This window comes from Pteronotus mesoamericanus, unplaced genomic scaffold, assembly GCF_021234165.1.
Source record: "Pteronotus mesoamericanus isolate MK-2021 breed Mesoamerican mustached bat unplaced genomic scaffold, CSHL_Meso_final contig_65, whole genome shotgun sequence".
NCBI classification, from domain to species: Eukaryota; Metazoa; Chordata; class Mammalia; order Chiroptera; family Mormoopidae; genus Pteronotus; species Pteronotus mesoamericanus.
Window position 1 is genome coordinate 7,280,814 of NW_026555228.1, and position 24,437 is coordinate 7,305,250.

General features: G+C 40.3%; 1 protein-coding gene across 2 annotated transcripts in view; it reads left to right on the forward strand.

The window, feature by feature from the left end:
- The window catches only part of REPS2 (RALBP1 associated Eps domain containing 2), a 217,372-nt gene that overhangs the window by 63,783 nt on the left and 129,152 nt on the right, over positions 1-24,437 (forward strand). Inside the window, exons 4-5 of one of the 2 annotated variants that reach the window (XM_054581101.1) lie at positions 1,706-1,832; positions 7,686-7,783. In XM_054581101.1, the coding sequence (XP_054437076.1) occupies positions 1,706-1,832; positions 7,686-7,783 (225 nt within the window). The remainder of the gene's footprint in view (positions 1-1,705; positions 1,833-7,685; positions 7,784-24,437) is intronic. The other variant, XM_054581102.1, reaches the window with a different exon arrangement.

The window sequence follows — 24,437 nt, forward strand, 5'->3', positions numbered from 1 at the left end:
TGATTTAGCACACTTATTTGATTTCTCTAATCAGAATTTCCAAATGAGTTCTTTGAAATGTAACTTCTAGGAGTTTTTATTAGGTCCTCTCCTCCAAAAACAAACAAACAAACAAACAAACAACCCCAAAAAACAAACAAACGAATAGACAAAAAAAAACTCTGGAGGAAAGGTTTTTCTGGTTAAGTATGTTTGGAGAATGCTGCTTCATATCCTATTCTTGGGGGAAGATTAAATCCTCAGTCTTAGAGACTCATTGTGCACGTTAACACATTAAATGCACTGAGAAGTCCTGCAATAAAGGGACTTGGGGATCTGTATTTACTACACTTATTTCACCAGGGAATCTTGGGGAGTATGTTTGGAATGCTGTCTTGTGAACTGCTGCCATTACACATTTAGCAAGTTAGGAACAAGAACAAGGAAGGTGAGATTTTAAAATTAGACCACTAATTGTAATAGTTAGGTGGTGATTGGTAGGGACAAAGGTTTAAAATTCCAGAAGAGTGAGTCTGTTAAGAAGAGGTAAATAGTCTTGCACATTAGTAAACCCTGAAGTCATCAAGATATAGCTCATACTTTTAATAAAGATATTGAATCATACAGACAAGTCAAATTATATTCAGTATAATATCTTCTATAAGGCAAAGAAATGTTATATTTTAGGGAGATGAATCAAAATGTTTTTTCAATGCAATGAAGTTAAAGAATTAAGTTGGAGAACTCATTTATATGGCTCATCCTGATAATGCTGGATATCTGAGGTCTTGCTGAAGTTCTCTATTTATAGTTTCATGCTCATTCCCTGGCTGTGTGACTGAGGACACATCCTTTTTAGACTGGATTTATGCTAGGCCTGCCTAATCTATGGGTGTGAGCTCAAGTTCCACACAAATATTGTTTTATTTTCCTTGAAGAGTATTAATCATTATCTCACATTGCATTTTTTAGAGTAATAGCAACTATATAGTATCTTTGTTGATAAAAAGTACCATTCCTTGATACTTGGGTACTTTGAAGTTACTACTGTGTTGGTAGCATTAAAAAAATGCAGAAGAGCAAACCCAGTAGCAGAGTAAGGTTGCTTGTCTTGCCTAGGGTCCAACATCAAGCTTATGTTTGAATTGAGAGGTGTTTAAGGCCCCATCCTACTGTTTACAAGTGGGCTAGTTGGAGTGGTTCATCCACGGTGAACTGTTTTGCCATCTCTCAATGTAAAAATGGAAAGCTGGCACTTTACTTGGCATAGTATGCTCTAAGAATATTTAGCATTAAGCATTTTAAGTATTTTTTAATATCCACATTTGCTGGAAGACTTGATGAGTGTAAATCCAGGAAATAGGGGCCTTTGTTAATGAATGAATATTGAATCTGTCCACAAAGAGATCAGGATTGGGGAGTATGAATGTTATTTCATGTGATCAGTGTCTTTTTATTTTCCAAAAGAAAATATTATTGGAATAACTGAAAGTATTCCAGGCTTGTAATAATTTAGGTACCTGAGCACTGGTGAGACTTTATCCTCTGACTTTTGAATCCTCAGGCACTGATTTTTTAACCCAGCTAAAATTTTGAGAAAATATTTCCTCCATTTGTTAAGTCACTGGCTCACCAGCAGTAGAGTTGTGTTATACTTCTTAACTGCAGCTTAGAGCGCCAGGCTTCTCCAGTGATTGTCTCTGAACTCTGCTCTGGTTCTTTGAAGCAGGAAACACAGTCTCCCACGATGTCACCTCTCGCCTCCCCTCCTTCTTCCCCGCCTCATTACCAGAGGGTGCCCTTGAGCCATGGCTACAGCAAACTGCGGAGCAGCACGGAGCAGATGCATCCAGGTAAGAGGCGATCTGTGGGCCAGCTGTCCCAGGCAGGGTCTTAGAGACACCTTAATCTATCAGGCAGCAATGCCGCCAGCTGCTGAATCTCTGGACTTAATTACCTCTGTCTTTGGAAACACGGCTCAATTTAATTTTATTCTCTCAAACAAGGTTTAAAAAAATAAAATGAAAATATCTGAGTAATGCCTTGTCTCCCATCCTACAAACTAGTTCATCTTTACACTTGCAAACAACGATTTAGATGATTTAATCCTTAATATGCAGATTTCATCACAAAGAAAAGTGGTATATTAAGAGGTTGTATTGTTCTGGAATTGTTATTCTTCAAACATACCAAACATATTTAAAATAACTGTTTTTATGGAACTTAAAAATATAACTACAAACGTAAAAGAGTTGATTCAACTGTTAAAAACTGATCACATAAATGGAAATATTTAGCTCTTGTGTTTGGGAATAAGAATAAGGGAGATACTAAGGAAAGCATTTTGCTGAGAAGTGTGTAAAGTGCCAGTTGTAGAGTTGGTTGCCTTCTTGCTTACATTCAGGCTGTGCTGGCCATGTTAGTGGTAAAATACGTTGGTTCTGAGGATGACTTGCAGAGTTGGCTGCCTAGGCTGCAGTACTAAAACTCCATAAATTCACTGCAGCATCTTGTTCTCCTGGGGCCCAGGCTGCTAGTTTAAGATGTGACCAATTAAAGGTATTCTAGAATTGGATACCCTTAACCCCCCTTTTTACTTTGTGGACTGTGGCTGAAAATGACCCAGTTTCTGCAGGGTTCGCTGCATTGAAAATAGTGGTGACTTTTAGAGGGACACAGATATAAAATGTGTGCTGGCCTAGACTAGAGAGAGGCTGTAATCTTGCAGAGAGAAGCAGGTATGGCATAATGGAAAAATCTTTTGATTGGAATCAGCAGGCGTGGGTTTATGTGACTAGCTATGTGACCTCGGGCAAGCCATTTAACTGCTCTGAACCATGATTTCCTCTTTTGAAATGGAGTAATAGTATCTGATAGAGGTGTTGTGGGGATTAGTGAGAACATGAGTATAAATTCTGATTGGAAATTAAGTCCTTTGCAAATGCAAGATGATGTTGTAAGAAGAAATTACTCTCTTGAAACTGATGTCTGCAACCAAACAGGGCTGAGAATTCATTTTCCTCTTATAGTCCTCCTGCCTGATCTCTGTGATTTTTGGAAGTGGTTTCTAAAAACATTCCTAATCTTACTGGGGCTTGAAAGTTGGAGTCCTGTGCCTCCCATGGTGCCTGTTTTTTGGTTTTTAATTCACAGGTGAGTCATTTTTGTTGTGAGTCGGCGTATCACCAAGTTCTACCCTATCTTTTTTGATATGCCTTTAAAAAACTTGTTTATACTACCTCTATTACATGGCCCATTCTCTCCTCATCCATTCATATTGGGCTTCTGTTCCAACAGTGGCAAGGAAACAGCCTGTTTCTCCTCATCGTTCTTAACTCTTAGCAGCCTCTGTCAAGGTTGTTCATGGCTTTATGCTTTTTTATCCCTCCCTTTAAAAAAAGTGAGGTAAAATTTACATATAATAAAATACACACATTTAAAACCTACAATTTGAGTTTTAACAAATGGACATACCCATGTAGCTACTATTTTGATTAAGAATAGAACATTTCCGTCACCCCAGAGATGCCCCTTTTCCAATCACCCCCAGCTCCCCCGTGTAAGCACTGTTCTGATTTCTATTACTATAGATTAGTTTTGCCCCTTCTAGAACTTCATATAAATGGAATCATATTGAATGACTATTCTTGTCTCCTGTCTTTCTGTCAGCATAGTGGTTGAGATCCATTCATGTTGTTGTGTGTATCAGTAGCTTGTTCCTCTTTATTACTCAGTGGTGTTCCATCGTAGAATGGACCACAGTTTGATGAGCCATTATCCTGTTGACAGGCATTTGGGTTGTTTCTAGTGTTTGACTGTTATGAAAAAGGATACTGTGAACATTTGTGTGTGAGATTTTTTGTGACATACGTTAAAAATTTCCCTGGCACCTAGGAGTGGAATTGTTGAACTTAGGGTAGGTGTATGCAAAAGCGCCAAAGAGTTTTTCAAAGTAACTGTATGCTACCACCAGCAATGTATGAGAGTTCCTGTTCCTTGAGAGCATTTGGTACTCTCAGTGGTTTCTTTTTCCTTAGTGTTTTAAATTTTAGCCATTCTGTTAGATGTGAAGTGACATCTCTTTGTGGTCACTCTTTCATTCTTGAAACATTGTTTTCTAAGTTTGTTACCCCTTCCTGGTTTTTCTCCTACATCATGATCCTTAGACTGATTAGCTGCTCTTCCAGAGGGTTCTCCCTTTGCACAGTGTACCCATAGAGAAGAGTCTGAGTGAACAGTCTCCTGTTCTCAAGGAGCTGAGTTTCCTGGGTCTAGCCATCGATTAGGAGGCTGTTAGGTGCCTGTAGCTGGGAACAAGGTCATTCACAAATAAAATGTTTACAAGTATTTCCATTTAGACTTCTCCATCTATCTAAGTCGAAGGGAGAGTTTTTCTATATGCAACTTGGGTCCACCTTACGATTTTTGCTTCTAATCGATAGCATTCACATCAAACATTGTCAGTTCCTTTTAATGTAATATCTATGGATTTCCCCACAAAGGATTTTCTTCATTTGCTTCCTTTTCTGTCATGTATCTTTAGGTCAAGAAGTAAGAGAAGACTGCACGTCTTCCTTCTGTCTCTCTCCACTTTTTCATATCTCAGTTTCTCTTCAGGCTTCTATGTCTCCCCCCCACCCCACATTTGTTTCTTAACTTGCCTCTGTTGCCTCCACAATACCATCAACCCATCTGATGGACTCAGGATGTTCTTTCCTATTTCTGTACCCCATCTTCCCTTTGGTCTAGACAGTAACATATCTAATACCCGTTAAACCTTAGCAACTCTGGTACTAAGCATTCTAGAGTTATTTTTAGTTTCCATCTTTTCAGAAAGGAGTTTTGCTCATGAGATACTTTTCTTGTAATACACTTTTCTGGGGTCATTTCCATGTTCAATACTCTGCCGTAATTCCTGGCTGATGGGGCATGTGTTGAGTGTGTTTGAAATCAGACTGAGCGCCATCAGACCAGTCTGTAGTTGAGCCCCTGTTCAGCTTCTCTTGTGGGCTCCCGCTGGATGTAGCTGTAGCTAATGTCCATTGCATACGACTTCTGGGCCAGGCATTGTGCTGTCTTTATGTGCACTATTTTCTTCTTACCACAACCCTCAGAGGCTGACAGTGCTGTCCATATTTAAAAAATATTTAAATCGCAGTAATACAAACATGCAGTTAGAGAATACTTAGATGCTTATAGTAAATGCAACTGTTCTTCCCACTGAACCTGTTTCTGATCTCCAGAGGCACCTACTTTCAGTTCCCTTGTTTCCTCTGATATCTAATGTCTTATCTCAAAATCAGTGTTTGTTCTGCTTTTTCTTACACATCTTATTCTGATGTATCAATTCTTGGTATCTACTCGCTTAAGAGCATGGGCTGTGACGTTCATCTCCTGGCCCTAAACGTAGAGTTGGTGGGCCTACGTTTCTCACTTCTGTCCATTTCTAACCTGCATGACTATGGGCATTTCACTTTTCTGGGCCTCACTTTCCTTTATCTGCAAAATGGAATAATCTCTGCCTCAGAGGTTTACTTTGTGGATCAAATGGAAAATGTAAACATTTGTGCCTACCATAGTTCTTGGCACACTGTAAGTGCTCAAATGCTCCCTAGTATTTTCTTTAGTGTTTTTAGAATCTGGTATTCATTTTATTTGTGAAATTCTTAAGTATTCTTGAAAGTCACCTTCTGGCCACCATTAACTGGGTTGACTACAGATATAGAGTCTTTATTGTGAAGTTACTCATGTCACACTGTTCTAGTTTGACATTGAATATCACAGTGATGAAATCTGCAGGGTTTGTTTTGTATTCCTATTCTTAGTGAAAGATGGTACTTCTAGTTCCTTACTAAACCTCTTAAAAGAGAATCTAAGGATTAATTTTTTTTGCATGGAGTTGCATGTCTTCTGTTTTATTTGGGAGAAAGGAGAGTAGAAGCATTAAGAAGCACCTACCTTGTTACCTCCTGAGTTCAGATCCAGTTGTGGAATGAGAGAGGAGTCAGACTCATGATGGCCTGAATATCAGCTGTGTCACTGATAGAGCTGATTGGAGCACATCTTATATTTGGGCCTTTTAGATTTGTGATCACATGGGCTTCAGATACTCACCTTTCCAGTCACAGGCAGGTGTGGCCAACCCAGGCTTCCCATAGGAGTAGGAAGAAAAAAATCTGCCCTCGAGATCAGGCCCCTCCAAAAATGATCCCCCACATGGCTGAGCCTTTGTTCAAGTCTTACTGAGGAAATAGGTCTATCTTTTCCAAGGGAAGAAGGCCTTTGTAGATGAGGGACTGGAGCCATAGGCCTGATGGCCTCCCCAACACATTTCCCTTCTAGGCAGTAGAAGCTCCCTCCTCCTGAGGGGAACCAGAGGCACGTGGGATCAGCTTCCCAGGGGAAGCTTATGACCGCTAGTATCCCAACCATGGTAAGGTTTACTGTCATTCAAACCTTCCAGCATTGAGTTTAATTCAGTGTTTCATCAAAGTGGAATGATCTTAAAAATCTTTTTCTGAAGACAACACCTGCCTACCAGCTGAGATTTATTTTTAAGATTTGGATTATGTGCTCTCTGTATATGTTTCTTTCCAGTTTTTATATTTTTAATCATTCTTAGCAGAGTCTGAAAATCCACTAAATGATTTGCTAGGCAATGATTTTGATACTTTAATGTCTTTTAATGTGTTATAATCTTGTGTTCCAGTTTCTTGGATGAAATACAATAAGCAGATGTGAGCCCAGGAGTTGTTTGTTATTCTTCATGTACTGTTGTTATACCTTCTTTGTTTTCAAAAGATCACGCAATGCTAAAGGTGATGTGCTAACAGATTGCTCTCTCTACCTAATTTTATTTATAAGGAAGCTACAGAAAGAAAGCATTTTACTTTACGTACTTTGCAAAGCTCTAATTCTTATCCCACACAGATCAGAAATAGTTTCATCTTGAGCGATAATTTCTGCTTTCTCTTGGAGCTGGATACTACCTGGTTATGTTTAACTGTTTTTATACCCTATTGGCAAGTTCATTAAGTGTTCTGGAAATAAAAGGAAAGAAAAATTGCACTCATTTTTGTGGCTTAAAACCTTTTCTTAAAGGTAACAATTATGTTTCATTTGGTTATCAAATGATAAAATAATACATATAAAATACGTTTATTGCTTTCTGTATTTTTCTTTACTTGGTTTTACATACTTTCCAAAAAGGAAAAGAAGGCAGTGCAATTTGTTTTTCAAAAATAAACAAAATAAATAATAGTGTTGAATCTTACTGTTCAAGATGCATGTTCATTTTCTTCTTTGGGGGTGTGTGATGAATGGACGACTTTTCAGCAGGAGAGTATATATAGAATTTACCTTATGTTAAAAATTTGAACGCTTATAACGTGGCACTTTTCTAACTATCATTGTTTTCTATCCCACTTTAAATTCTCACCATTGCACCCATATAATTTATTTCTAATCTTAACCTGATATAAATATTTTCCTGCCTTATCATAAATTGGTTGGATATCTTTAGATTGTTCAGTTAAACTGTACCCAGGGGCACTGAAGTTTGTTTGTCCTAGGCGGCCTATGCACATAAACTCTTATTCCTTTGCTAATTCTGCCCTTGAGAACAGAGACTGTATCAGTTGGAATGTGAAGTCATAATTTTTGGGTGGAATCTTTGTTTCCCATGCTAACTTTCCCTCCTGTTTCAGCTCCTTATGAAGCTAGACAGCCCCCTGTCCAGCCTGAGGGACCCTCATCAGGAAACCAAGGAGCCAAGCCCCCTCGGCATCAGGCTTCCCTTATCCGGGTAAGTGATGTTGTGGGGTTATACTAATGGCAGTATTGGGGTACCTGGCTTTTGGATGGGCCCTCTTTTTTTTCTTTTGCAAGGAAGATAGAAAACTGCCCACTCATGCAAATATTGTACTTCTTCTGTTTTTTTTTTGCATATTTTCCTAAATCTTTTCTACTATATATATTTCTCAGTGTCTCTAGACTAATCCAGGCTGGTTCTTGGTCTTTGGTATTTCCAAAATGCCCTTCCACCTTTGTCTATTGAATCATTAGGTACCTTCTTCAGGAGAGTTTTACTTTTTCCAAAACAGCCTATTGTACCTCTGCCTTATTTATTCTTTATTATCACTCATCCAGTGCATAGTTAGCTCTTGCCCATTTGTTTGGTGCTTGCTTCCAATTACAGCGCAACCTTTTAAAAGGCAGGCATAGTTTTTCTGTATTCCCTCTTAGTGCCTAGTTCAGTGCTGTTTGAAGAACAGTTATTTTACAAGTGGCAGCAACTACTTTTCCCCATAGGTAATAGATAAAAAAGAAATACTATGGCAGAGGTACAAGTGATATTTCAGTTTTTCCTGTCTACACCATTGCTTAGGACATTTCAACTTCCGTTCCTACATTGTTTTCCTTTGGATAAAGAGCTCTTAAGTGTTTTTTTCTTCTTCTGTATTTGCCACTGTTTTCTTGTGTAGTATCTCTGAGTCCTGTGCTGGGGAAGTCATGTTCTCAAAAAGAGAGTGTGTGTGTGCGCGTGTGTGCATGTATATCTGTATGAGAGAAGTTACGAAAAAACTTGGTTCACTGTTTGACCCTAAAGACAAGAGGAAGCACGGTGGTTTGTATAACATTTCAACCATCCAAATTGGGAAGAGGATCATTTATGCACAGGCAGTTCTACTCAAAATAGCAGGGTGGTGTCAGATAACTCCCAGAAGGAAGTGGGCTGGTGTGTGGACCAGAATAGACAAAGGCTAGGGAAGATCATGTTGTTTACTGAGTACCCACTGGGAATGGGCACTGTGTTAGGCACAGCACAGAACTTTGTCTTCTAAGGTGGTGGTACTCTGTGTACAGAGAACTTTCTTAAGGACAATAGTTTAGCTATATGTTGGATCTTTATATTTCATGCTTCTTGCCAACTATAATATTTAGGTTCTGTTGTATCTTTTAGTATAAATGAGTTAACTGGCTGAGAGAGGTTAAGTAATAGATCTAAGGTCTTATTTATAACTACTAAGTGGCAGAATCAGAATTTGAACCCAGGCCTGCCCAATGTCAAAACTTGCACTTTAAAATACTTGGCTATGCATTAAATACTTGGCTATGCGTTAGAATCCCATGTTACAAGGAGGCTAGGTTCTAAAGTTGCTGCATAAACAAATGTTGGGAGTAGTAAAAAAGATTCCTGAAAATCCCTTATTGGTACCACACTGCAGAGCCAAGATGCCATTCTCTCCTAGGTCCCATAGAGCTCAATTTTACCCCTGAGTTAGAACACACAGCTCTTTCTTCAGATAAGCCCCAGATGTAGTAGTTGGCTGCATTTAAATGTCCTGTGGTACAAAAATATGTGTCTTTAAACATAAGAATCACACCCACAGTGGAGTGATGGTTACATTAGGAAAGGCATCATAGGGACTCGGGTTCATCTAAAAAATTCCCAGGGTGTGGCTGTACGTGTTTATGCAGAGTGTATTCTAGTGCCGTGGAGACCAGATTCTGAACAGTGAGAATGATGGTCAAACAGGCAGTAACTCGTGAACTTGGCGATGGTTGCACGGGGCTCACTATCCCTTTCTACCTGGCCCCCTGGATGGGATGGCCACAGGCTCTCACTTGGATTGGTGTCTTGTGACTTCTCTTCAAAACTCTAGGTCTATTTTTCTGCTGATAAACATGCTTCTTGGGTATTTCACTCAACTGATATTTACTGAACACCTATTACATACCAGGTACTATGTTGAAAGTACAAAAGTGAGGTATAATACTCCCATTCCCTGCCCTCATGAATCTTATAGGCGATTGAAGGATACAGCCATTAATCAAACCATCACAGTGTGATGTGAATGGAAATTACAGTGTGCTCTGAGGGTTAAAAATGGTGGGATGGGGAATGGTTATGACCTAGTCTTGGCAGGCAGAGGGTGATCAAGGAAGGCGTCCAGCAGGGAGTGACATTTGAGTTGAAATGAGGAGGATTCATAGGTGTTAACCAGATGAAGGAGTGGGATTAGAGGAAGTAGGCAAGAAGATAGAGGGAACTGCAAACACAGATATTTTCTTTGTACTTAGCATTTTACGCACATCATGTCGTTCACTGCTCACAGCTATTTTATGAGGTAATTCTGTTGTTAATCTCATTTTTCACGTGCTAAAACCTGAGGTTTAAAAGACCTCATTTAATTTGCCCAAGGTTACAGCTAGGAAGTGGTAGGGCTGGAGTTCAAACACTGGACATGATTCCTTAGTTTCTGGCTCAGGAACCGGATGGAAGATGATGTCATCTATTAAGCTAAGAAGCCCTGGATGAAAAACTGGTGTTGGGAGTATTGGGGAAAAGATTATGAGTTCAGCGTTGGATGTTAGAATTTGAGCTTTTGATATAGCCAAGAGGAGGTGTCAGAGATGGTAGGATATATGAGTCTGGAGTTTTGGGGAGAGCCAGGCTGGACATAAGCATTTGGCAGTGATTAGAAGGACTTAAGGTAGAGGCAGAAAAAAACCAGACAGGTGCTTGTCTAGGTCCAGCCAAACTCTGTGTGACCTTGGGGCAAGTTGTTCTCTTTTCTGTAATATGAATGACTTGGAATGGATTTCGCAGTTCATTGTAATAAACTGCAACAGTCTGATTCCCTTAATGTTTGTTTGGCATCAGTGGAGGTCCCCCCTCCTGTTTGGAGCATTGCCTTCTGTTTCAGATGAGAGCAAGGGGCCTTTTTTTGGGACAGCAGTATGTGGTTTTCATGGCTGATATGTATTTCTTTCTTTAGTTCTTAGGTTTCCTTCTTACGTCTGTCAACTTGGTTTGGCTGGACTCCATGTCCCAGAAAGCAAAATGCCAACCTGAATTAGTCATGTAGGTGAGGGGATCTGAAATGAAGGTTCTTGGTGGAAGGGGATTAATATGGATTTAACATGGTGCTAGACCAGACCAGACTAACTAATTCCCCTCATGTTACCACGTTAATGTGCTGATGGCAGCCTCGCTGTCTTCCAGCTTCCTCTGTGGCCATGTATTCAAGCTCCTCCTGCCTGATTGGGAGGGGGTGGCCTCTGGGTCCTGGGGAAGCTTTTGGGGACCCTGGGCCAGTTCTGTTACAGCTCACGGGCTTGGCATTTTAGATGTACTTATGCCAAAATCAACACCCAAACTTTGGAATAGTCTTTTTGGTTAATGTTTTAGGAATTTCAATTTCTTTTTGTTAAGACGGTGGATGGTTGACAGCGGTTTGCAAATGAATGATATGTCTCCTTTCCTCCTTCATGTGTTATCATGTGTTCATAGGTCATTTTATGGTTTACTTTTCACAAGTTACTCTTGACTATCTAGACTGTATAGGCATTTATAATTTTGCTGGCATAGGATTTAGGAATGCCCTTTCTGCTCCCACTATACTCCACTGCCTCTGTTTTTGCCACTGTTGCCAGAAACTACCTAGTGTTAAGGCCTTGTCTTATTGACCCCTTTGCAGCTTTTTGACACTGATTAATCATTTAGTGTCCATGATGTCATCCTATTCTTGATCTTTTTCAGTTCTCTTTCCTCCACCTGCCCCATGGATGTTGGTGAGTTCTAGATCCAGTTCTCACTCTATTACTCCTTAGCTACGTGGAGGCTGATGACCACATATATTTATCTACCAGTCATCTTCACTCAACTGTCCCACTGTCACTTTAAACATCTTTCCCAGAAAACCAGCTTTCAACTTTCCATTCCTGGCTCCATCCACTCATTGGCACAGACCAGAATGCTGGCCACTGTCTCTGAGTCCTCTCTCACCCATTCTCCCCATTCAGTTACCAACTCTTGGCCATTGAACTTTCTAAATCTCTCTCTTACCTGTCCATTCTTCTGTACTTCCTCAGTTAAGGCCATCTTCTGTCACCAAATCTGTTACATCAGCCTCTCTTTCTTCTCTTTCCGCTGTTGCTGTCTTTAAATCCATTATCCTCACCATAGACGAAAATAATCTGAAAAATAGAAATAGGTTCTTCCTACTCTCTTGACTGAAACCTGTCACACTCTATCTGCTGCTCTCAACATATCATCCACCTCCCCGAATATGGCTCTGGGGCCTGGTATGTGGCCCCTGCTGTTGTTCTCTTCAGTCACAACAGCCTGCTGCTTCTCTCTCTCTGTCCTCTGGCCACACAGAGCTGCTGACCGTTCCCCATATGGTCCATGTTCTGTGTGGGAACCTCATTTTTCATACTTGCTTTGCCTTCTTTGTTTTCTCCTTTGTCTCAGTTCATCTATGCGTTTTTTTCCCCCATTGATCACACAAACTGAGCATTTTCTAATATTTCTTGTATATGTGAAGTTTCCATTTTTTCATTCTTCAAAATACTTCATTCCTCATCTCATTTATATGAGAAGCTCAGCCAGAGGAGGGGGGGCATCCAGTCTTTATTGGTTTCCCATCCCAGAGGCATTTGGTGTTGTCTGTTTCTTTTGTATTATTCCAGGAATGCTTTATGCATATATAAGCGAATATAACTATTCTTATAGATATCTAATATATGTGGTATGTTTTTACTTGACTTTAGGGAGACAGCTTTGGCAAATGAGATCCTTCCAGCCAGATCTCACTAGGAAAAAACTCCCTATATTTTCTGTCTTTTTTTATATTTATTTTTTCAAATACATTTGTCTCTCCCTATATTTTCAACCAAAACACACTTGCTTTTTAAACCCTACACATACATACTGTGAGGTTTTCTTCTCTTTCTGGAGGGATAAACTTAACAGTCTCTTTGGATAAATTTTCAATACTCACTATTCTTCTTACTTCAAAGACAAAATAATGACAAACAACATTTAGAGAACTTTACTACCCTTGCCATTCTAGTGGGAGGTTTTGGCTGTGTTTTTGGTGGAAGTTTTCTAATAAACAGATAGAGGATGGTTGTTAGACATTGCTATCAGGCACCATATTAATCCAAAAGTCTGTAACTTTAAAAGCATTTATTTAACTTTGTTGTCTCCTTTCCCCCCTCATTCTTGTTCAATCTGAATTTCTTGCCATGGCTTTCACCCTGCTCCAGACTTAACCATAGGTACTTATGGCCAGAAGCAGATTCCCTCTGTTCCTTGGATCCTTTTGGAATGGTTCTGTTGGATTGGCCAAAAAGTCCAGTACATTTTTTCTGTAAAAGCAGCAAAAGAATTATTTGGCCAGAATGCCAGTAGTACAAGAGATGTCGCAAACTACTTTTGATGTGTTAGATCAGTCACAGCAACTTCTCCATACACTGCACAAATCTTTTTGTGTTTCAGTTGTGTTTTTACCTTTCTCGAAATAATAAAGTGTAATATGCCAAAAGTATGTGAATCTTCTTCTGTCTTTTGACAAGTTTTAAAAAAAAAATGCCCGCCGATATGACCAGCTGTCACAATATAATCTAACAAAGTTGTTTTGAATGAAGTTAAAGACAACTAAGCGCTACTAGAGCCATCGTATGGGAAGAAAAATTTTTGGCCAACCCAGTGAAGAAGAAAGTATGTGTGTTAAGGATGGTGAGAGAAAGAATACCCCGAGGCTCTGTTGGAGTGGTGTAAACATAAGTCCTGAGAGAATTTACAGTTGCCACACATAAATTATTCATCCTGAGAGTTTTAATGGGAACAGTACAGAGTATTGGATTTGCCAAAAAGTTCATTCTGTTTTTTCCGTAAGATGGCTCTAGTAGAGCTTAGTTGCCTTTAACTTCATTTGAGACAACTTTGTTAGATTGTAGTGTGACAGCTGTCATATCAGCATGCATTTAAAAATCTTATTAAAATTTGTGAATTTTTGTGCAGCTGTTTTAATATTCAAGATGGAAGAAAATAGCAACATTTTTGGCATATTATGCTTTATTTCAGGAAAGGTAAAAATGCAACTGAAATGCAAAAAAAAAAAAAAAAAAAAAAGATTTCTGCAGTGTATGGAGAAGGTGCTGTGTCAAAAGTGATTTGTGAAGTTCCCTGCTAGAGATTTGTCACTGGACGATGCTCTGTGGTCTGGTAGACCAGTTGACGTTGTTAGCAATCAAATTGAGACATTGAGAACAATCAACGTTATACTATGCAGGAGATAGCTGACATACTGCAACTATCCAAAAAAAAAAAAAAGTTACTCATGAAGATGAAAAATGTCTTTTATTTTACGGAAAAAACCAACCAGACTTTTTGACCAACCCAATAGTTGTTCTGTGGGCTGACTGCACCAAGAGAACTTTTTAATGGTGTGGAAGATATTGTGTGGGCTGGCTGGACCAGGATGCTTGGAGGATGAGGAAAGTACAGAGTAGAGATTGTGCCTGAAAGATTGGGTAAGCTTGAGTGAGGTGGCTTAGAGTTCAGCACTGAGAGAGTTGGTGGCCTGGGTTTGGAGAAAAAAGAAGCAGGTAAACAAGTGGGGTATACTAGATACTATCTTAGCCACTCTGGTTCTCTTGTCTAATACTCAGTCCAGGGAAATGACCCACAGGCAGGTTGGGCCCACAGTGGCTCGTTCAGGGTCCAGGAATTCTCTCTTGAGGCATCATTTGGCCTGTGTGTGTATGTGTGTGCATGTGTTTTTTTAATTTCTGGTAGAGCCCCAGGTTTTTTCTTTCCTTATTTTAAACTCTTTCCCTTCTCTTTTTCTGAGACCACTGACATGCCCTCTGTGAAGTGCCCATGTCTACTTGAGCATAACATCACTTGCATATTCAGTTCTTTCCCTTTTCCTCTACTCATATGGTGCTCAAACCCTCGGGTTGTGTAGCCACTGAAGGCACACTTGAGTGATTTCATGAGGAGCAGAAGCTAAAAATCCACCCAGAGATGCTTTCCCTCCTGACATGGCCACAGCAAAAGCACACTGAGGCTTCCGTTACTTGTTTCAGATTACACAGTAAACCCCATACTGTTCTTTTTTTGGATCATGGGTTGTGAGTTTTTAAATACTTTTGTTTAGAGTAATTACAAATTTAAAAAAATATATTTCAGAAATTCAAAACACAAAAGGGTGCAGAGTAAAAAGTATTCCTTCTGTCCCCTCACCCAGCCATCCATTCCCCCATTCCAGAGGCAACTGGTAGAATCAATTTCTTCTGTATCTATCATTCAGGAATAACTTGTGCATATACATGTGAATACAGATATTCTTAACAATTTTATATAATATATGCAAAATATATAGTTCCACCTTTTTACACATATTATACCATACTGTACATCTGTTATGCGCTGTGTATTTTTTTACCTAACAATAAACTTTAATAACATTCTATAGCAGTTCATAAAGCACTTCTCCATCTCTTTTTCAAATGCATAGTATTTCATTATATGCATCTTCCATCAATTATTTAACCAGCCCCTCTGATCAACATCTGGAACTTGCAGCCACAGCATTGTTTGTGTGTGTGTGTACACACACACACACACACACACACACACACACACACAGAGATATAATGCTATATATGTGTGTGTGTGTGTGTGTGTGTGTGTGTGTGTGTGGCATTAGTTTCCAGAAATGGAATAATTGGGTGAAATGTCTACAGACTTTTAATTTTTAAAAAAGATTTTATTTATTTTTAGAGAGAGGGGAAAGAAGGGAGAAAGGGAGAGAAATATTTTTGGTTGCCTCTCACGTGCACCCTGACTGGGGACTGAACCTGCAACCCAGGCATGTGCCCTGACTGGGAACTGAACCTGCAACCTTTTGCCCTGCGGGACAACACCCAACCCACTGAGCCACACTAGTTAGGGCTACACATTTGTAATTTTTGGTAGACATTTTAAAATTGGAGACTATCAGTTTACACACTTGTCAACAATGTATGAAAATAGTTATTTTCCCATACTCATGCAAACACAATGTGCTAAAAAAAAAAATCTTACGGATCTTTGCAATCTGATAGGTGAAAAATGATATCTCAGTGTAGTTTTAATTAGTTCTCTTTATTAATGAAGTGGGATATCTTAAATTTATAAGTCTTTTGTATTTCCTTTTCTGTAAATTGCTTCTTCATATCTTATACCCTTTTTTCTTTTGAGTTATCAGTGTTTACTTGCTGGTTTGTCATTTCTACCAGTCTGAAACCAGAAGCTGGGGACCTCTGTTCCTTTGGACATGTGAGAGACTACAGTGTATGTGGAAAAATGCTCCATGTTTAGTTGAGAGGAGGTCTGGGGCACCTGAGGCCCTGGAAGGAGGATAGGGACCCCAGCTTCTTTTCAGTTCTCGAGCACCCCAGGCTTCCTGCAATGGGGATTTCTTATTTATACCTTCATGTCAGTAAAGTTGAATCTCTTAGTTTATGGGTAGAGATTAGGGCTAGGAAAATCTTCTGTTGTTAGGGATGGGAAATGTCTATGCACTTTGTGTTTGTTGACCTGTCATCATTGCTTAGACAACTCAGTTTTCTTCCTCTGAGTGAAATAGGAGGAAGAAAGGGAGAGGGAGGAGGAGGAACAGGGAGAGAGAGAGAGTATATGTATGTTTGCCTTTGTGTGTAACAGGAAGAACTGGTTTGATAATTTTTTTTTAAGAATGTATGTGCCTTGTTCTTGATGTGACATCTTGTTTTACCAGATTCATTCTCCATTTGATTTTAAACCCTCACTGTAGTTTTACTGTCTCCTAGGAGGTAAAAGATTGCTGTATTCTTGGTGTATCTATCACTGAGTCTGCCTAGGACTGACAGATATCTGAATGGTCACCATTACCACAAAGAAGTTCTATTTTTCATAGCATCAAGCCCCCTTCCTACTCACCTACTTAGATTTCTTTTAGAATTTCTCATCCTTATTTTTGAAACATTTACTTTTATCAGCCTAGATCTTTTTTAGCTCCTATTGTATTCCTCAGGTGCTTATCATGTACCCACAGTTTTTTAAAGGTAAGATTATCTTCTTTTTTATGATTTTATTTATTTATTTTTAGAGGGAGGGGGAGGGAGGAGAAAGGGAGGAAGAGAAACATCAGTGTGTGGTTGCCTCTCATGTGCCCCTCACTGGAGACCTGGCCTGCAACCCAGCCATGTGCCCTGACTGGGAATCGAACTGGTGACCCTTTGGTTTGCAAGCCATCACTCAGTCCACTGAGCCACACCAGCCAGGGCTGTACCCACACTTTTTAACAATTAAAGTGATGTTAATTGCTTGGTTTCTTTACTGGGAGTCACTTCTATGTGAAAGACAAAAATGTTTTGTGTTACAAGACAAAAATGGCAAAAAGATACTGGATCATCAAAAGACAGGTGACTCCAGGATATAAGAAGGTACCTGGGATAGAAATTGAAGGAAGTTTTTGGGAAAGAGACATTGCTTCAGTAAATATTAGGACTGATTTTGTGCCTTAAGGCCTTGCAAAATCCATGCTTCAGAGCAGGGGTAACCAAGGACTGGTACCAGTTCATGGCCTGTTAGGAAGTGAGCCATACAGAAGGAGGTGAGCGAAGCTTTATCTGTATATACAGCTGCTCCCCATTGCTCGCATTACCGCCTGAGCTCTGCCTCATGTCAGATCAGTAGCATTAGATTCTCACAGGAGCACAAATCCTACTGTGAACTGCGCATGGAAGGATCTAGGTTGCGTGCTCCTTCTGAGAATCTACTGCCTGATGATCTGAGGTGGAGCTGAGGTGGGGATGCGAGCGCTGGGGAGCGGCTGCAAATACAGATTATCATCAGCAGAGAGGTTTGCCTGCACAGAAACCATAATAAATCAGTTGCTTGCAGACTCATATCAAAACCCTACCAGTGAGTGGCAAGTGGCAATTAAGCTGCATCCGGTGGTGCACTATAAAGCTATCCCTGCTTCCCCAACCTGCTCCTCCCCAGTCTGTGGAAAAATTGTCTTCCATGAAAACTGTCCCTGGTGCCAAAAATGTTGGAAGACCGCTGCTTTAGAGAGTAGAATCAGGGGAGGGTCAAAATGGTAGGCTGGTCTACATTAGAAGTCTAGCCTCCCTGCAACAGGTTGGTTAGACTGTTGATGAAAGCGAATAAGCACATCTAATTTATGGAGTCAACATTGCTTTTCCCTACAAGGTGTGGACATTGCATTAAAGGCTTATGGTGTCCAGAACTTCCCTGGTAGTAGCTATGGCCCATATTGATTTGGTAAATTTAACCTCTCAGATGTAACTGAAGACACCCGATCGAAGTCTTGATTCCAGACAGTACTTTTTAAAGCTGGAAAGGAGAGTGTTGTTTGTTTCCAGTGTATTTCCCAGGACCTTTTGATCTCAGTTAGTTAATACATACTAGGCTGTGCATATGGAAGGTTCTTTTACAGTAGCACCACATCAGCCCCAATGTAGGCCCATCAGCATTGCCCCTCACCCCTGGTGAGCAGGTGGTGTCATACCCCCAACTGGCTATCCCAGCAAGTGTTGCTACTCACCCAGTGTTTATTTAGCCCAGTGCTGTACTGGTCCCTTACTGTGTGTCCTTTCAGGCCTCCCAACAGTCTTGTAAGGTAAACTACTTACAACATTACAGCCTCTGCTCATCTGTTGGGCCAGTCACCATGGCAGGGGTACCCTGGGACTACAATAATGGTGCCTCCTCTCGAAACTTGCAGCCAAGTGCAGTGGAGATGGATACAAATCAAATTATACCACCCCTGCATGTATAATGGAAAACTGACAATTGCCCTAAAAGCAAGGAAGTACTTTGGTAGCATATAATAGAGAAATCTAACCTAGGGCTAGAAAGTGAGGGAAGGTTTCCACAAAGAAGTGAGGGATGACTAGGAGTCAGCCGGGTAAAGGAGGGATGGTGCTTGGAGGTGAGGTAAAGAGTGTCTTGTGTTGTGGTAGGAACCTAGACAAAGGGCATGTGTTGGTCAAGGTTCTTCATTGTGGACAACAGGTTCTACTCTGGCTAGCTTAAGCAAATAGGGATTTAGGTAGGGGAATAGGGTGTGGGTAGCGTACTACATTTTTGGAAGGGTTGAAAATTCAGACTGTTCTAAGCTTGCAAGAATAATTCCCCAAATCACACAGCAGGACTGGATGGCTAAGGAAGCCTTGCTTCTGCCATTATCAGAAAGCTACAGGAGTGGGCAACTGCTGTCATTGCTTTGAGCTCCAGTTCCACATCTTACATGACCTGGACCAGCAGAATAAATGCTTTGTTTCCTGCCTCTTTCTCCATGTGACTTACTTCTGAATCAGTCTTCCGTAGGAGTATTTGTTTAGTGGAACCTAAGTCCCATCTGGAATTCTAGCAGCACAGATATTGGAATGGTGTAGTTTTACCTAACCAACCTCTGCAGTGTAGGGAGTTTTGCTGAGAGGCGAATGGGTGTTGAGTGAAGATTACCACGTGTGCATAGCATGGAGAGGATATAGGCAGAGAACTGAAAGTCCTGTGTGTTAGAGCCCGGAGGGGTAGAGAGATGGGGCTGGAGATGTGTGCAGAGCCCTCTGGGCTGTGGCACCACATTTCAGGTGGGGGATGGATGGCTCAGAATTTAGGTAACTGGCGCAAGTCTTATGGTGAGTAGGTGACCATCCCAGATTTGAACCCAGCCTGCCTGCCTCTAGAACCATAATTTTTTTTTTGCGCTTCTAATTTGTAGCCTCATCTTCTATAAAGCATTCCTTGAATTCAGCCCAACTTCTTGGCACATCTGTTTCCCATCTGACCCCAGGCTGTTGAATGTTAAGGGGAGGACATAGGAGAGAAAAGACAGGCAGCCTTGACCAAAACAGCAAGGCTTGGGCAGGGGACATTAGTGCAGTGGTACTAGAAGTCTGCGGCCTTGTCCGTCTCCTCTTACTGCTGATTTCTCACTTTATCCTCTAAGCAGGCAACAAAATCCTGACAATTATAGAGGAAAAATGCCCTTCTGGTGCAGCAGATCTTGGCTTCTGATGGAAGAATTGGAGACAATTATTACTCATAAGCATTCCTTATGTTAATCAAAATAGCACTAGTGCCACATACTAAAATAACAGGAAAATGATTGAATGCCTGTATTGTATGGCTATCTACAGGATTCTTTTCTGATGTAAAAACATGCCAGATGTGTATGGGCAAAAATTATGTGATAAATAAGACAGTGCTCTCTATACTTTAATAGCCACTGCCCAAAATCTACAACTAAACTAGATAATAGGGAGGGAGGTGTAAGTATAGCATATTCATATCCCAAGCTCAGATCCTCAATCTGCAAAATTGCCACAATGGTTTAGGCATTGCAGTGAGATTGTTCTGAAAAAGAAACAGTACCATTGTTCCAGGAGGATGGATGGATACATGTATGGGAGGGAGAGAACCATAGGGCTTGCTGATTAAGAGTAGTATTGGACTCCCATTCACGTTCTGGCTCTATCCTTTACTAGGTACATGGTCTTGGTAAGCCACTTCCCTTCCCTAATGCTCAGTTTCCTGTTCTGTAAAATGGGAATAATGGGACCTTCACAACAGAATTGTTGTGAAGATGAAAATAGGTCATGTATATTAGGTTCTTGCAGTGTCTGGCACTAAGCAAAATAATATGTGTTACCTACCATTCTCTTATGACTGTGGTGGTCATTTAAAAATATTTTGTTTATCTTAATAAGTAACCACTGTGTGTTGCCTAGTAGACTCAGAGACAACCTTCTGAGCTGTTGAAAATAGATCCTTAAGTGAGTTTGGCAACATGTGGTTGAAAATACCTTTGTGCATTTATTTCCATGGAAAAACTGATAAGGTTAAATTGCTCTGCTGGGATTTAAGTTTAACAAACTTCTGCAGACAGAAACAAATTATTTATTGCTACTTCCTGTGACTCTATACTTATTTAAAAATAAAAAGTAAAAAGAAATTAAAGTTCTCTTTACTTCATACATAAGGGAGAGGGCCCAGCCTTTACTAATGGGTGACATTATGACATTATTTGATAAGTGCATATAAAGTTCAGCTCTAGTCATTATAGGAGAGCTCAGGTTAACATTTCTGTGATTGGACCAGGATTGGCACTTTGTTCAATCGTTTATTTGTTTATTCATTCACCAGATATTTATTGAGTGTTTCCTATTTGATAGGCACTGGGGATACAGCAATGATCAGAATGGACAAAATTTCCTGCCCTTATGAATATTATATTATAGTAACAGTGGGCTGGGAGACAGACTATAAATAAGATTTATAGAGTATAATATAGAATGGTTTAATGTGAAAACAAAATAGCTGAGCTCCATCTCCTTTCCTAGCTCCTTTTCTTCATTCCTCATTTAACAGTTTTCCCATAGTTTTCCTCTAGTCCTCTTTTCTCTTCACTTTGTACCTCCTCCCCAGAATCTCTTATACCACCTGAAAGATAAACCCCTGTTAATCAAACATAGGAAGATGGCTGTAAAGATGCATCCATGTGCTGTCTCTGTAAATAGTTTGCATGGACAACCAAATTATAAGTAGAAAATTATTTGGGCTCAGAATAGTCTCATGTCCTTAGGTAGTCAAATTGCAAAATGAAGATGGCTTCATGCTTCCATCTTCAATGCAGTAATGGTTGTGGTTGGGACTGGACAGGTCTGTGTGTATTTTGGGTCTTGTTTGAAGGATAGATTAGTTAGGGTAACAACTGATGTAACAAATATGCCCCACTTTTTAATGACTTAAGACAACAGGTATATTTCTCAGTCATCTAACAGTTTGGCAGGTAGCTTTTTTTTCTACACGGTGATTTAGGCTCCAGGGCTTCTCCTGTCCCGTGGCTGTGCCATCACCCCATGCAAGTGGCCAGTTTGTAAGAAGAGTATAGAGGAGTGCCATAAGGTGCTAGCCCTGCCTGGAAATGGTGCAAGTCACTTGTGCTCACATTGCATTGACCAGAACTCAGTCACATGGCTGCAGGGGGCGGAGTGGGGCTAGAAAATGTCATTGCTGGGTGGGTAGCCACTCAGTGACAATTTCTGCTATTCCAGATGGTTTGTTTACTGAGGCACCTAAAAGGCATTGTTAAAAGGTCATCACACCCTCGGGTGAAATGGCTGGACTCACAGGCAGCAATTATAGGATGCTTCCAGGGTGGGATTATATTCTAAACAGAAATGTTCTATGGTTGAAACAATATACAGACCCTTCTGAAGTTCCCCTTGACAATGCCTCCTTGCAATTCATATTATTCAGCTATGCCTGATTTTTTAGATACTTCAGGAGTAAATGTCACCTTTTGGGGTTTTTATTAATAGTATTATTTTTAATGAGTCTTTTGAAGTCTCTTTCATTATAAACAGCCTGTTTTCCCCAGAGATAATAACTTGCAGTGCCAAATATTTGCATTTCACTTGAAACAAAACCAAGGGTTTGAATGTTTTAAATATAAGCAAATCTAATTCTCCTGTGTCTAGAGAAATTGTATAATGAACCATATGTATGTGACTTAAGCAGACAGATGTGGACGATTTCTCTCTCTCTTGTTTTATTTTTTCTTAAAAATGCTGGCAGAGCTCAAAATTGGCACCAAGCAGCAAATATCTCCACCCAACCAACCAAACCACTGGAGCTGGGGTTGAAATGGGGGAGGTCTCTTAGGGCACATGCAAAAATGGAGTTTTCCTGGTTCTGGTTTCTGTTTGGAAGCCCAAGGCTCCACAGCCCACCCACCCCTGTTTCTCAATGTCTTCCTTCAGTCTTTGCAATTAGACATTTTGACTTAGGGAACTGACTTTATCTGAAAAGTTGGGTCCATTGTTGCAGTTGACTTTTTGGGTTCCTTTGGAGGAGATGGTTCCATGGGTCTGGGTCCTGCAAGAAGATGGCCCCCCAGCTGCTGATAGAAAGATCCTGAGCTGCTGCCTGACTCCTATCATAGGTCTTTCTCTGGTGGTGACCACATGGCCTTTTGCTCTAACTCTTGTCATAGCCCTCCCTATCGTGCGGTCACTTTGACCTTGAGCTGGGGTTACTGATAAGGCCTTAAGTGATCTTCTTACCTTTAGTCTTTTCCCCTCCATTATCCTCACTGAAGTGCTTTTTCTGTAACTCAAATTTGATTATTTCAGTGTCTTGTTTAATACTTAGCTGTGGCTCCCTATTTTCTAGATACACTCTAAACCCCTTAACCTGGTACACCTGGGCCTTCGTGATCTGGGACCTGCTTTTCGTTTGGACCATCTTGAGGCAACTACACTAACATCCTCTCTGCAGTGGCAGCCTAGCCTATCTATATGTAGCCCAACTGAAGTACTTTCAAGACATGGCTATTTTCTCTTATTTTTGGGGTGTCTTTGCAAATGCTTTTCTTTTGCTTGCCTTGCCATGCATATTCTATAGCATTGCTTCTCAAACTTGAGTGTGCTTTGAATCACCTGAAGGGCTTTTTAAACCATGGCTTCCTGGGTTCTAATCCCAGACTTTATGATTCACTGGATGTGAGGTAGAACCTGAGGTTCTGTATTTCTAACAAGTCTCCAGGTGATGCTGATGTTGGTGGTCTGGGGGCCACACTTTAAGTAACAAAGCTAGAGTACCCTGTCTTACCATAGCTTGTACTGAACTGTTTTGAGATTGCCTGTAATTCTCCCTAACTGAACTCTAGGCTTCCTGGGAAAAAGAATCTTTGCCCATCAGGGTATTCCTAGTGACTAGTGTCTGGGATATTGTTGGTGTTTAATAACTATCTATGAATGATTGAAGGATCACTGTTTATGCAGCAGAGTTCAGATCATTTTGCTTCTTGTAATGGATCAGCTTTCTTTTGGGATATTTCAGGCTCAGGGTATGTGGAATGTGATTTGCCCCTTCCATATGCCCTTACTTGTCCCTGAAATACTCACTTAATGGATACGGAACTTGAGAATTCCCAATAGCGATCAGACCATTGGTGAACCACAGGAAGACAGGGACTTCTTTTGATAGATCTCATATGAACTGGATTGATAAGTTTTCTTTCATTAAGCACAACATGGAGTAGCATTTCTACATCTCTTTTGATACAAGAAATACCCCTGAACTTACCAGAGCCTGTCAAAAAGTGGACCTCATACTAATTTTTAGCACCTGAGATGTGCCTTCCAGGTACTGTATCTGTAATAAAGGAGTGTATTACAGTTCTAGCCCTCCAGGTTGAAACCTGAGTGAAGATAACCAAGAACAATAAATGTCCAAAACTGAAATACTTAATGTAAGTATAATAAGGATTCATATTTTTTATGATGCTTAAATCACTTGGTTTATAAATCAGTTAAAAACATGCTGTGAGAAGCAGGGAGAGAGATGGGGATAGGCTAACATATTTAGTGAAAGCCATTAGAAGGGCCACACAATGTACAGGGTACACGATATTTACATGCTCTCTTTCGTTGTTGAAAGACCTTTTTGGTTTTAGGGAACAGGAACTATTCTTTCCAGCTTAAGTTTTCTTGAAAAGGAGGAGGGGTTGGGATTCATGTTGGAATCCAAGAAATGAGAGGAAAGGAGTGACCCCATAGTCCTGAGAAGCAGGACCTGTTCTTGGTTGTTCATACCTGTT